This window comes from Protobothrops mucrosquamatus, unplaced genomic scaffold (genome assembly GCF_001527695.2).
Source record: "Protobothrops mucrosquamatus isolate PMUCROS unplaced genomic scaffold, P.Mucros_1.0 scaffold3560, whole genome shotgun sequence".
NCBI lineage: Eukaryota > Metazoa > Chordata > Lepidosauria > Squamata > Viperidae > Protobothrops > Protobothrops mucrosquamatus.
The window spans coordinates 91,586-105,273 of NW_015389527.1; the positions used below are offsets into that span (position 1 = coordinate 91,586).

Consider the following 13,688-nt stretch of genomic DNA (forward strand, 5'->3'; position numbering starts at 1 on the left):
AAGATTGTATGATTAAATGGGCTCAAAATATAGGAGAAACTATATCTATGGATACCTGGGAGTTGATATGGGTGAGAAATGTGAAATTTACGCAAGCTCAAAACCTACGTGAGAATTTTTATAAGATGTTTTATAGATGGCACATGGATCCTGCAACTATGTCTCGCATTTATGAGAATTATGAATCCAAGTGCTGGAGATGTGGACAACTAGACGCAACTTTTTTTCATATGTGGTGGACTTGCAAGGTTATTAAAGCCTTTTGGATAAAATTGTGGTGGAACTTGCAACAAATATTTAAAAGAAGGATTATTTTTTTGCCCCATTTGTTTCTCCTAGGTATTACACAAAACTTGGATGTAAAAGAAATTAATTTGATGTTGTACTGTTTAACTGCTGCCCGTTTGCTGATAGCTCAAAATTGGAAGAGTAAAATTTTACCAACAATGGAAGATTGGAGATTGAAAGTTTCGCATCTTGCTGAAATGGCAAAGATTTCAGCTTATTTGAAGAATCACTCAAATGAACAATTTTTATCTATATGGAGAAGATGGATTGTTTATATACAAAAGAAGCATAGAATAGTGGAATATAACTTAGGTTTTTAATTGGTTCTTTTTTATCTATATATTTTTCTTTTATGTAGAATTTATATACCTTGTAGAGTTAGAGATTTTATTATTAATGGTTTACTTATATTTGAATATTATCCTGGGGTTAGGTTTGGGAAGTCTCGGGGGGGGGGGGTTGGGTGGGTTTCGTATGATATTTGTGTTATATTTGTATGTTTTTTTTTCTTATGATGAAAATAATAAAAAAAAAATTTTGAAAAAAAAAAAGAACTCAGATCCTTGGCCACTGACTCATACTCATGACCGTTGCTTTGTCGCAAGGTCCTCTGATCACCTTTTGAGAAGCCAAATCAACGGGGAAGCCAAATTCACTTAACAACCATGTTACTAACAACTCCAGGGATTAACAACTGTGGCAAGAGCTGAGCCCAGAAGAAGCGCCAATCAGCTGGAATGTCGCAGCATCTCCAGGGTCTTGTGATTTCCATTCAGATGCTTGGCAACTGATTCATACTTATGACGGTCACAGTGTCCCAGGGTCATGTGAAGTGACCAAAACCTGCTGCAACCACCCAGAAGATGGGGGGAATAAAAACCAAACACCCCCCACATCCCACCCCCCACTGCCAATCCTCAACAGAAATGCTCACAACAATGAAAACCTCGGACAGGAGGAAGAGCACCACCGGGTGGGCAGGCAGGTGTCTTGCTTGGCTGTGGCTTGGGGGGCACTTTTTTCAGTGCCATTGTAACTTCGAACAGTCACTAAGCAAACTGTTATAAGTCAAGGACTACCAGTACTTTATTACTTTTTTATTTTTCTTTTGGTCATCAGGTTTTTGACACCTTGCTGGTGGTACTCGGATGTTGCCATATCCTAAAAGTGGTACAATGGGTGAAAAGGTTGAAAAGCCCTGATCTAGTCCAACCCCCTGCTCAGGCAGGAAACCCCATACCATTTCAGACAAATGGTTGTCCAGTTTCTTCTTAAAATCTTCCAGTGTTGGAGCATTCACAGCTTCTGGAGGCAAATCGTTCCCCTGGTTAATTGTTCTGTCAGGAAATTTCTCCTTAATTCCAGGTTGCTTCTCTCTTTGGTTACTTTCCCTCCGTTGCTTCTTGTCCTGCCTTCAGGCACTTTGGAGAATAGCTTGACTCCCTCTTCTTTGGGGCAGCCTCTCAAATATCGGAAGATGCTATTGGTTTGGTTAATCTTCTGATGGTACTTAGATTTTGTTTTGAAGGGGGATTTCTGAGAGTTGGACATTGCTACTTCTGTCCAAGGAAGAATTCATGATTCATATTTATATCTCTGACGTCAACAGGCATGATGTCCCAAAGGTTTTTTTTCCAAAAGGCAACTGGACTTTCTTGGTTTTTCCTTGAAGACGTTTCGCTTCTCGTCCCAAGAAGCTTCTTCAGTTCTTCAGAAAAGAACTGAAGAAGCTTCTTGGAGGAGAAGCGAAATGTCTTCAAGAAAAAACCAAGAATGTCCAGTTGCCTTTTGGAAAAAAGCACCTTTGGGACAACCAGGCATGAACTAGAAATACAGACCTTGACAACTGCTGAAATCAAAAGCTTGCTGTTGTTTGTCTTCACACTTCCCTAAGCACACAGGCAAAACTGTCTGCCAAAATGGAAATAATAAAGAGGAAATTTTTGATGGATAAGGTGCCAAATGGCATAGCAGGGAGGAACACAAATGAGGATTTATCAGTAGTTAAAAGCCCTTGTCGTCTTTTTTGGTCGTTGCTATTTTCAATATCAAATTGTGCAATTTAGCAGGAACTTGCCGATATAAACATGAGATACGATTCTGAGTGATGTAGCCTTGATGCAACTGCCAATAACAAAATAAACACAAGGAAGTGAGGTTGGAGAGTGAAAGAAATGCAAAAAAGCAGGAAGAAAAATAGAGAGGCAATCTCCAAAAATAGTATTCTATACTACACTACACTACACTACTCTACCTTTTTATTCTTGACAACTGTAATCTTTCGGCAGGACTATAATTCTCATATTTCAGACATTCAGAAAAAGTTTTTCCAAAGGGAAAAACATGGGATCTTGGATGAAAATCCTGGTGAATTTGAAATTGCATTGTGCTAATGATGAACATGTTATGGGACTAGGGTAGGGAAATGCAATGTTAGGCTTCGGGATGGAGGGTTACGTGTGAATTTATCTTCTCTTCAACAGAGGTTGCCTGGCCTAGCTAGATAAAACTGCTTTTGCAGCAAAGAAATTTTGTAGGGTTTTTTTTTTGTACAGCTTTTACAAATTTTCATTATTTTTATATTTGTATTTTTGCTGTTCGTGGGCCACCCAGAGTTGCCTTATTGGTTGAAATGGGCTGAAGCAAGAAAACAAGTGAGAGGGAGGGAGAGAGAGAAGGAAGGAAAGAAGGAAGGAAGGAAGGAAGGAAGGNAGGAAGGAGGGAGGGAGGGAGGAAAAGAGAGAAAAGAGAAGGATGAATGGATGGATGGGATGGACGGATGGATGAAGGAAGGAGGGAGGGAGGGAGGGAAGGAGGAAAAGAGAAAAGAGAAGGATGAATAGATGGATGGGATGGGATGGGATGGGAAGGAAGGAAGGGAGTGAATGAGTGAGGGAGGAAGGAAGGAAGGAAGGAAGGAAGGAACGTAAGAAGGGACAAAATGAAATGTGAATGACAAAAATTAAAATAAGGTTTTAAATTATTTTAAATAATTAAACTGAATTGCTGAATGGTCCTGCAGCATGTTGGCCCTGGCGAGTTGGCTCTGGCGAGTCGTCCCATTCCGCTTTGCTCAGGACTCTTAGCTTCCTCCACGAAAAGATGTTGTATAAACCGACATAACACATAAATAAGCAGCACCGCCCGCAGGGCTTGCTGTGTCATTCCTGGATGTCTTGTTGGAGTCAACTGGATGACGGAGCTGTCCGAGGTCCTGCAGCGTCAATCGGATGACGCTACCTATAAACAACTGCTGAATTCTGTAATATCTGAATGATGGCCATGACTTGGCCTGGACTTGAAGCAGAGTTTCAAGAGATCAGAAGGCCACCACATATATTATTGTAGTCTGGAAGCAGAAAGATGACGACAGAGACTTATGAAACGGTCTTCTGCTGAGTTACCCTTTGATCTAACTTCGGCCGAGATATGTTGTAGCAACAGCAGTAGGAACAGTTGAACTATGAAGTCATAACATAGTTAAATAAACATATTTAACCAAAGATGAACCAAGGCTACAGCTGAGCAGATGAACAGAGAACGCAAATAATCATCCGAGGAGGAAGCAGGCTTGTAGTAGAGAAGAGACTGGACAACCACTTGTCTGGAAGGGTATAGGACAGGAGTAGGCAACCTTGGCTCTTTTATGACTTGTGGACTTCAATTCCCAGAATTCCTCACCCAGCATGGGGGAACTATGGCCCCTTCATGACTCGTGGACTTCAACTCCCAGAATTCCTCAGCCAGCATGGGGCAACTATGGCCCCTTCATGACTGGTGGACTTCAACTCCCAGAATTCCTGAGCCAGCATGAGGGAACTATGGCCCATTCATGACTCGTGGACTTCAACTCCCAGAATTCCTGTGGCAGCATGGGGGAACTATGGCCCCTTCATGACTCGTGGACTTCAACTCCCAGAATTCCTGAGCCAGCCATGCTGAGGAGAAAGAGAGAGGTTTCCATGCTGAGCCATGCTGGCTCGGGAATTCTGGGAGTTGAAGTCCACGAGTCATGAAGGGGCCAAAGTTCCCCCATGCTGGCTCAGGAATACTGGGAGTTGAAGTCCACGAGTCATAAAAAGAGCCAAGGTTGCCTACCCCTGGTATACGGTCTCCTGCTTGAGCAGGGGGTTGGACTAGAAGACCTCCAAGGTCCCTTCCAACTCCATTGTTCTTTTCTCTTCCAAAGTTGGCCCAGGATGTCTCTTAGACGGCTCTGCATCAGCTTGCAGTGTTGTTTGGAAAAAAAAAAACCCCACACGTTCCACTGGATTACAAAACTGATGGCAGTAATAAACACTAACTACAACATGCAATTATCAAAGTCAGGATGAGGGAAGAGCGATGTGGCCGGGGAGGGAAAGTTAGGATGGGAAACGCAGCTAATTGATTGATGCCGTACTCTGCAGAACAGCCTGGCTTGCTAGAGCAATATTTTAATAAGAGCAAAACGCAGCCAGCAACCTTGCTCCTATTAGCTCTTAACAAGATCAGGCTTGGCTGTGCAGTCGGCTACAATTACACAACCCCTGCCATCAGCCCTGCTCGGAAACTAAATCTCTTCAATATATCGACTGATTTCAGTTTCTTAAATAGGATATTGATTTATTCCGCTCTGGGGGGACGGAGCTACAGAAATGAACGTCGGCGGCTGGACGCGCCTTTTAAATTTATTCTACACGTGCCCAATTTAAAGGGGCAAAATAGCCTTACAAGCGACTGCTAATGTCAACGATATTTTAAAGCTGAGGGAGACAATTTGGGAGATAGTTGCCCCCCTTTTCTCTTCGTCCGGTGCTAGAAACTGGTTGGGAATAAGCTACAGGTAAATATGCCACTTACGGTCCTAGTTCAGCCCCCCCAATTTTTGTTGTTAAACGAGACAGTTGTGAAGTGAATTTTGACCCACTGTATGATTTTTCAGGATGCTCGTCATATAAGCCCTACCCCAAAAATAAGCCCCGGTTAAGATCGTCAACCAGATGGGACGCATTTAGTACGTCCGTTGGACTTACTGAATGATAAAATAATCATATTAATATATAATAAAATATAAAAATAATAATAATATTGACATTATTTATTTGAATAAATGTAGGTGAAGACGTAAGACATCACCTGAAAATCAGCCCTTAATAATAATAATAATAATAATAATAGTAGTAGTAGTAGTAGTAAAGTTGGAAGGGACCTTGGAGGTCATCTAGTCCAACCCCCTGCTCAGGCAGGAAACCCTATACCATTTCGGACAAATGGCTGTCCAGTCTCTTCTTCAAAACTTCCAGTGTTGGAGCATTCACTGCTTCTGGAGGCAGGTTGTTCCACTGGTTAATTGTTCTCACTGTCAGGAAGTTTCTCCTTAGTTCTAGGTTGCTTCTCTCCTTGATTAGTTTCCATCCGTTGCTTCTTGTCCTGCCTTCAGGTGCTTTGGAGAAGAGCTTGACTCCCTCTTCTTTGGGGCAGCCCCTGAGATATTGGAACATGGCTATCATGTCCCCCCTCGTCCTTCTCTTCATTAAACTAGACATACCCAATTCCAGCAACCATTCCTTATATGTTTTAGCCTCCAGTCTCCTAATCATCTTTGTTGCTCTTCTCTGTACTCTTTCTAGAGTCTCAACATCTTTTTTACATCGCGGTGACCAGAACTGGATGCCGTATTCCAAGTGTGGCCTTACTAAGGCCTTGTAAAGTGGTATTAACACTTCACGTGATCTTGATTCTATCCCTCTGTTAATGCAGCCTAGCACTGTGTTGCCCTTTTTGGCAGCTGCAGCACACAGCTGGCTCATATTTAGGTAATAAGACCCGTTCTTATTTTCGGGGAAATACGGTACATGCCATTTGCCAAGCATCCGAATTGTGATCACGTGACCCTGGGGATGCTGCAACCGTTGTGTGAAAAACGGTCATAAGTCCTTTTTCAGGGCCCCGGTAACTTCAAATGGTCACTAAATGGACTGTTGTAAGTCGGGGACTAGCTGTATGCAATCTATGGTATAAGCGGCATCCGTTTATCCAATCACGGTATATTTTTGCCACTTTTAAAATTCACAATCCTTGTCATGATCCTTATCAGGACAATTTCAGACTGAGGATGACTGAGGATTGTCTTAAGCATCCTTGAAAAGACGCACCTGACTGGCGCTCAGGCAGGGATCACACTGCATTATCCATCAACGTTCACATTTCTTCAATGGTTGCAAAACAATTACATTTAGACATCTAAAACTGTCTAAAGTACGCATCATGAGGTACAGGTTGTTTACACACTTTAGAACAAAATGCACAGAATGATGCTCATTGGGGAAAACGCCAGGCAAAAGACTACATAGGGAAGGCTGACTTTGGTTGAATTATCATTGAATGATCAAGAAATGATGCCTTACTATACTGATCTTTCTGTTAAGGAGCCCTGGTGGCACAATGGTTAGAAGGCAGCGTTGCAGGCTAACTCTGCCCACAGCCAGCAGTTCAATCCTGACCGGCTCAAGGTTGACTCAACCTTCCATCCTTCCAAGGTCGGTAAAATGAGGACCCAGCATATTTGTTGGGGGCAAATATGCTGACTCTGTAAACCGCTTAGAGAGAGGGCTGCAAAGCACTGTGAAGCGGCCTATAAGTCTAAGTCAGCGGTTCTCAACCTATGGGTCGCGACCCCATTTGGGGTCGATCAACCATTTCACGGGGGTCGCCAAGCAAGGCTGTCCGCCATTTTTTTTGTCCGCCATTTTTTTTGTCCGCCATTTTTTTCCCTTTTCCGGCGGGTGCCTTACCTCCCTTGAGCTGGGCCAGCTGGTGGTCGGCCTGCTCCGTCTCTGCCGCTTGCCAGCTACGCCTCGGCCGGCGCAGGGGGCGGAACCATGCATGTGTGGCGCTCCCGGGCAGGGAAAGTCCTCGACTTACGACCGGTTGGGTAGTCCTCAACTTATGACTGGTTTAGTCCTCGACTTACGACCGGTTGGGGGTTGCGGCATTAAAAAGGTTGAGAACCACTGGTCTAAGTGCTATTGGAATTTGGCTGGCAATGGGATGCGTAGCTATGAATAATTGGAGGTACTACCTATTAGATAGGTGAGGAGCTCTCAGGAATTGATTAAGAAACAGGAAGATAAAGTGCAACTAGTTAATTTTCGGAATTATGTAAGCTGATCTCTTTTCTCCTTTCAATAATTCAGGTTCATAAGATTCTAACAATCTAACCATCTTGGCTGTGAGCAGCTGCAAGGAGTGTGACCCTTTTGATCTTACAAGTACTTCTCGACTTTCGTCCACAACTGAGCCCAAAGTTCCTGTTGCTAGCACAGCTGTTAAGTGAGTTGTGCTCCATTTTATGACCTTTCTTGCCACAGTTGCTAAGTGAATCACTGCCATTAAGTTAGTGACATGGTTGTTAAGTGAATCCGGCTTCCCCATTGACTTTGCTTGTCAGAAGGTCGCAAAAGGGGGATCCCATGACCCCCAGGACGCAGCAACCATCGTAAATACGAGTCAGTTGCCAAGCGTCTCAATTTTGATCACGTGACCCTGGGGACGCTGCAACGGTCGTAAGTGTGAAACACAGTCCCTAAGTCACTTTTTACAGCTCCGTTGTGACTTTGAACAGTCACTAAACGAACTGTGGCAAAGTGAGGACTGCCTGTGTTCCAGAAATTCAACCAGGGAGAAATCAGAACTTCAGAAAAATGAAAAAAAAAAAAAGGCCGTGCCAAAGGAATTATGGATAAGGAGTTGTATAGGGCACAGGATACTAGCGGTTATAATAACATTGGTCCACATCTCTCCTATCTCTGGAGAAACCCAAGTCCTCATGAGGTCCTTCCAAGCTTTTTTACTTACACTCGCGAAGATATACCTGCACAAATATAACATTTTATCCCAGGGAGGGGGGGGCAAGCAAAAATAAGGCTTTACCTTGTCTCCAGGGGGATGTTACTGTTCAGTAACCAGTTGTCCTGAGCGTGCGTAGATTCTTGGTTCCCTGCCTGTGGCTCTCCGGAGAGCGAGTGGTCCGTAGGAGCAGGGCTGGGATTACTGCGTGGTGTGAAGTTCCCCCGATTTAAAGAGTTGATGGATGCTGCGTGGTGCTGGTTTGGCGTGTGGGCGTGAGAAAGAGGAGGGGGAGGCGTCCGGAGTCTGGAGGGGTTCGAAAGGCTTGGATGATCTGCGGGAGGGAAAAAAAATAAAAATAAATCGTGAAGGGCTTGAAAATGGAAAATCCCTTCACATGGGTCATCGAAAGCGGCCCTTCGTGACGGCTGGATTGGAGGACGAACGTTCCGTGGCTAAGCGAAACATCTGTTAAGTGAGTTTTGTCCCATTTTATGACATTTCTTGCCACAGTTATTAAGTGAATCACTGCAGTTGTTAAGTTGGCAAGACGACTGACTGTTCAGTGAATCCGGCTTCCCCATTCACTTTGCGTGTCAGAAAGTCACAAAAACGATATCACATCACACACACACACATACACACACACACACACACACCGGGGACACTGCAACCCTCTTAAATACACGCCAGCTGCCAAGTGCCTGAGTTTTGATCACGTTTATCATGGGGAGACTGCAACAGTTGCGAAGTGTGAAAAATGGTCCCAAGTCCCTTTTTTCAGGGCCGATGTGACTTTGAACCATCACTAAACGAACGGCTGTAAAGCGAGGACTTCCTATCAGTGCATCAAGTAAGTAATGATCGGAGTTACCGAAGGCCAACTTGAATTTCTGGGGAGCGGGAAAAGATGTTTATTGCCACATCTGATCTCTGAAACTGCTGATTTTTAAGATGATCAGGGGACTGGCGGCTAAAACATATAAGGAACGGTTGCTGGAATTGGGTATGTCTAGTTTAATGAAGAGAAGGACGAGGGGGGACATGACAGCAGTCTTCCAGTATCTCAGGGGCTGCCCCAAAGAAGAGGGAGTCAAGCTATTCTCCAGAGCAGCTGAAGACAGGACAAGAAGCAAAATAGATGGAAACTAATCAAGGAGAGAAGCAACCTGGAACTAAGGAGAAATTTCCTGACAGTGAGAACAATTAACCAGTGGAACAACCTGCCTCCAGAAGCTGTGAATGCTCCAACACTGGAAGTTTTTAAGAAGAGACTGGACAGCCATTTGTCTGAAATGGTATAGGGTCTCCTGCCTGAGCAGGGGGTTGGACTAGATGACCTCCAAGTTCCTTTCCAACATTATTCTTATTCTTATTCTCACTATCATCATCATCATCATCATCATAGACATCAGACACCAGCTTAGTTACCATCTTCTACCTCCACCCAGGAAAAGTTATTTTTCTTCCAGCGATCTGCCTCCTGCTTCTTCCTTTTTATCGCAACCCAGAATTGGAAGACAAAATTCACACAACCTTTAGGGGATATTCTTGGCTTGCCTGCCTCTTTTTGACAGGAAGATGGATCCTGCGGCAGACATGTGTGTGTGGGGGGGGGAAAAATCACTCCAGTCCCGCAGCAGGAACCCAAACAGCTCCCCTTTTACCTGTCTCGCAACCTCAATGCTTCCCTCCTTCCTTTCAAAACACATTCTGGGAAAAAAAAAAAAACCAGAGTCAGGAAAATAAGAAAGAAGTACAAAATATTTGGTACAGGCAGTCCTCAACGTACGACCACAATGGAGCCCAACGTGTGTGTTGTTATGACTTTTGTTGACTGAGTTTTGCCCAATTGTACAACCTTCCTGTTAAGTGAACCACTGCAGTTGGTAAGTTGGTAACACGGTTGTTAAGTGAATCCGGCTTCCCCCATTGACTTTGCTTGCCAGGAGGTTGCAAAAGGGGATCACGTGACCCCGGGACACTGCAACCGTCGTAAATGTGAATCAGTTGCCAAACATCCAAATTCTGATCGGGTAAATTAGCCAGCGATGGCGTTTGTGTGGGAATCAGAGGTTGGAAAACGAAGTTGGAAAAATCATCTTTATAGCTAATAAAACTTTTCCCCTCCCGCCTGCATCGCCCAATTACGTCTGAGCTTTGCGGCTGCTTGTGACACAGTTGTTGGCTTATTTAAACTTGCCACATTTTGCTGTGTTAATTTAACGCGTAAAGAAAACATGACACACAAAGCGTTCACATTGTTTGTTTTCTCTTTGCCGTACTCCTTGTGCAGCAGGCATCCTCCCACCCCTCGGTAGTCACGGGGGCTGAATTATTAGATGCAGTTTTGCCGTTAGCTAACATTACTTGCATTGCAAGTAGTCCTTTGAGTTACAGCCTTTCATTTAGTGACTGTCTGAAGTCAAAACGGCAGGGGAAAAAAGTGGCCGTTTTTTCGCACTTGGCAGCAGTCCCCACGGTCACACGATCAAAACCTGGACACTTGGCAACTTGACATGTATTTGTGACGGTTGCAGTGTCCCGAGGCCATGGGATCACCTTTTACGAACTTCTGACAAGCAAAGTCAATGGGGGAAACCAGATTCACTTAACCATGTTAGTAACCTTCCGTGTTTTCCCCTAACTGAGAAATAAGCCCTAGCGTGATTTTTCAGGATGCTCGTAATATAAGCCCCACCCCCAAAATAAGCCCCAGTTAAGATCGTCAGCTGGACAGATGCATTTAGTACCGTATTTCCCCAAATATAAGACTTAACCGGTATATAAGCCCCGATGCATCTTTTGGAGCAAAAATTAATACAAGACCTGGTCTTATTTTCCCGGGAAACACGGTAACCACGGCCGTGGTTCACTTAACATCGGTGGGAAGAAAGATCGTAACAACTGTCTCGCTTAGCAATGGAAATTTTGGAGTCAATTATCGCCGTACGTCAAGGACTGCATTGTACTGCTGACTTCTCCTCTTGTGGTGTTTATAACGCCGTCCATTCTTGAGGGACATTGCATCGCTGCTTCTCTCAGCTTCACGGAAGGTGGTGGAGGCATCTAGCCAACCTTCGTGGATCTTGAAAAACTACAGGTCCCTGCAGGAGAAGACCAACTTTTAACCTTCTGAGGTTAAAGGTTAACTTTTAACCTCCTTGCAAATCTAAATCTGCCAAATTATTTCCTTCCCAGCTAAGGCTTCCTCCAGAGGTCTCCAACCTTTTGGGCACCAAGGACTGGTTCCCTGGAGAAAGGTTTTTCCACGGACAGGTGTGTGTGCGTGGTTTTGTGGGCTGCCTGCATCCCATGGATGGGACTTTGCTTGTTTGTGCGGACCGGTTGCTGGCATGCTGCGGCCTGGTACCGGTCCACGGACCGGGGGTTGGGGACCCCTGGCTTAATCCATGTTTGAGCATCCAACTGGGAGCAAGTTTTTTTTAAAAAAAAAAAAGCTGGAGAATGAGCAGAGGAGGAATATGAAACAGGGGTTTGGGGTCAGGAGTTAAGCTGCTCCTTTGGCTGTATTTATTAGACATCCCTATCAATCACCCTCATCTCCGGAGGATTAATAACATCCGGAGGGAGCAGGTGAAGACCTTTATGGACCCAGACATTTGTTTTCCATTCTTTGGCCTGCTGCAAATTTCAATCTTGAAATCTCAAGTTGCAGGTAACAAAAAGCTTTTAAGGCAATCTAGAGATTGCCGCAGCTGTCAGGAAGAGTAACACAGCCATCAAATTATTGAAAGCAAAAGGACTAACCCTTCTGTTTGATTCCACTGTTGTGTGTCCTGAGTTGCTACAGGTAGTCCTCAACTTACAACAATTTATTTAGTGACCGTTTGAAGTTACAATGGCTCTGAAAAAATGGACTTATGATCGTTTTTTCACCTTGAACGATTGTTGCAGCCTTCCCATGGTCACGTGATTAAAAATTTGGATGCTTATTATAGTGTATGGTGGACATGTGTTAAAGCAAAGAGGTATTGGACGAAAATACACACTTGGCTAGAAAAGACGTTGGGAAAACATGTAGATTTTAAACCTGAACTTTTTTTATTAGGTATAATGCCAGAAAAGATTGATAAACAAAGTACATACTTAATTTTACATGTGATAACAGTGGCAAGAATCATATTCGCGCAACAATGGAAAAAATGAAGAAATACCACCAGAGGAAGCAATAATTAAAAAAAATACTAGAATGTGCGGAAATGGACAGACTTGCTTTGAGGTTGAAAGAAAAAGAAGAAACAGAATACTTTCAAATTTGGGACTTATTTTATCAATGGCTGGAGAAAAGGATAAAGGATTAGGAATTACATTTGTATTAGTGAATGATAAACTCAGAAAACACATTTCTTGAAAAAGTACTCTAGAAAGAGTGCAGAGAAGAGCAACAAAGATGATCAGGGGACTGAAGGCTAAAATATACAAGGAACGGTTGCTGGAATTGGGTATGTCTAGTCTAATGAAGAGAAGGACGAGGGGGGACAGGATAGCAGTCTTCCAATATCTCAGGGGCTGCCCCAAAGAAGAGGGAGTCAAGCTATTCTCCAAAGCGCCTGAAGGCAGGACAAGAAGCAACGGATGGAAACTAATCAAGGAGAGAAGCAACCTAGAACTAAGGAGAAACTTCCTGACAATTAGAACAATTAACCAGTGGAACCACCTGCCTCCAGAAGTGGTGAATGCTCCAACACTGGAAGTTTTTAAGAAGAGACTGGACAGCCATTTGTCTGAAATGGTATAGGGTTTCCTGCCTGAGCAGGGCGTTGAATTAGATGACTTCCAAGGTCCCTTCCAACTTTATTATTACTATTACTATTACTATTACTACTACTACTACTACTACTACTACTACTACTACTACTACTATTATTATTATTATTATTATTATTATTATTATTATTATTATTATTATTATTATTATTATTATTATTATTATAGTGGAGGAGAAGGGAGTCCATGGAGTTGTGAAGAGTCAGACACGACGTAGGCACTGAACAACAACAATAACAGTAGCATTAATGGCTTAAGTCTCTGGTTACTAGTTAAAAGTCTGGATATAGCAAATTCTCATGTTGCAATAAAGTCGATGCCATCTGCAACTCAGCAGGCTTGTGACCTATCCTTTGACTGGTCAGGAACCCTAAATTCTGTGAAAAGTAACCCCACATTTATAATATCAAGGTAAAGAATAGCCTTACTTTCCAGCCAAGATTCTTCCTTCTCTGTTCCTTTTACTGACAGCTCAAATTATATATTTAATTATATGAAAAATAATAATAAAAACTTTTATAAAAAATTTGGATGCTTGGCAATTTGTTCAAATTTACCACGGTTGCAATGTCCTGGGATCACGTCATCCCCTTTGCTGACCTTTTGACCAGCGAAGTCAATGGGGGAAAACCAGATTCACTTAACAATATTGTTATTAGCTTAACAGCTGCAGTGATTCATTTAACAACGGTGGCGAGAAAGATTGTAAAATGGGGCCAAATTGACTAAACCAATGTGATTAAGTTTATCGTGGTGCCTCCCACCGAGATCAGAGCCCC

The 13,688-nt window shown here is 43.3% G+C and overlaps 1 protein-coding gene across 1 annotated transcript in view; it reads right to left on the reverse strand.

The window, feature by feature from the left end:
* The window catches only part of TENM4 (teneurin transmembrane protein 4), a 205,069-nt gene that overhangs the window by 75,440 nt on the left and 115,941 nt on the right, over nt 1–13,688 (reverse strand). The window contains exon 3 of the mRNA XM_015827197.1: nt 8,203–8,452. Within this exon, the coding sequence (XP_015682683.1) occupies nt 8,203–8,452 (250 nt within the window). The remainder of the gene's footprint in view (nt 1–8,202; nt 8,453–13,688) is intronic.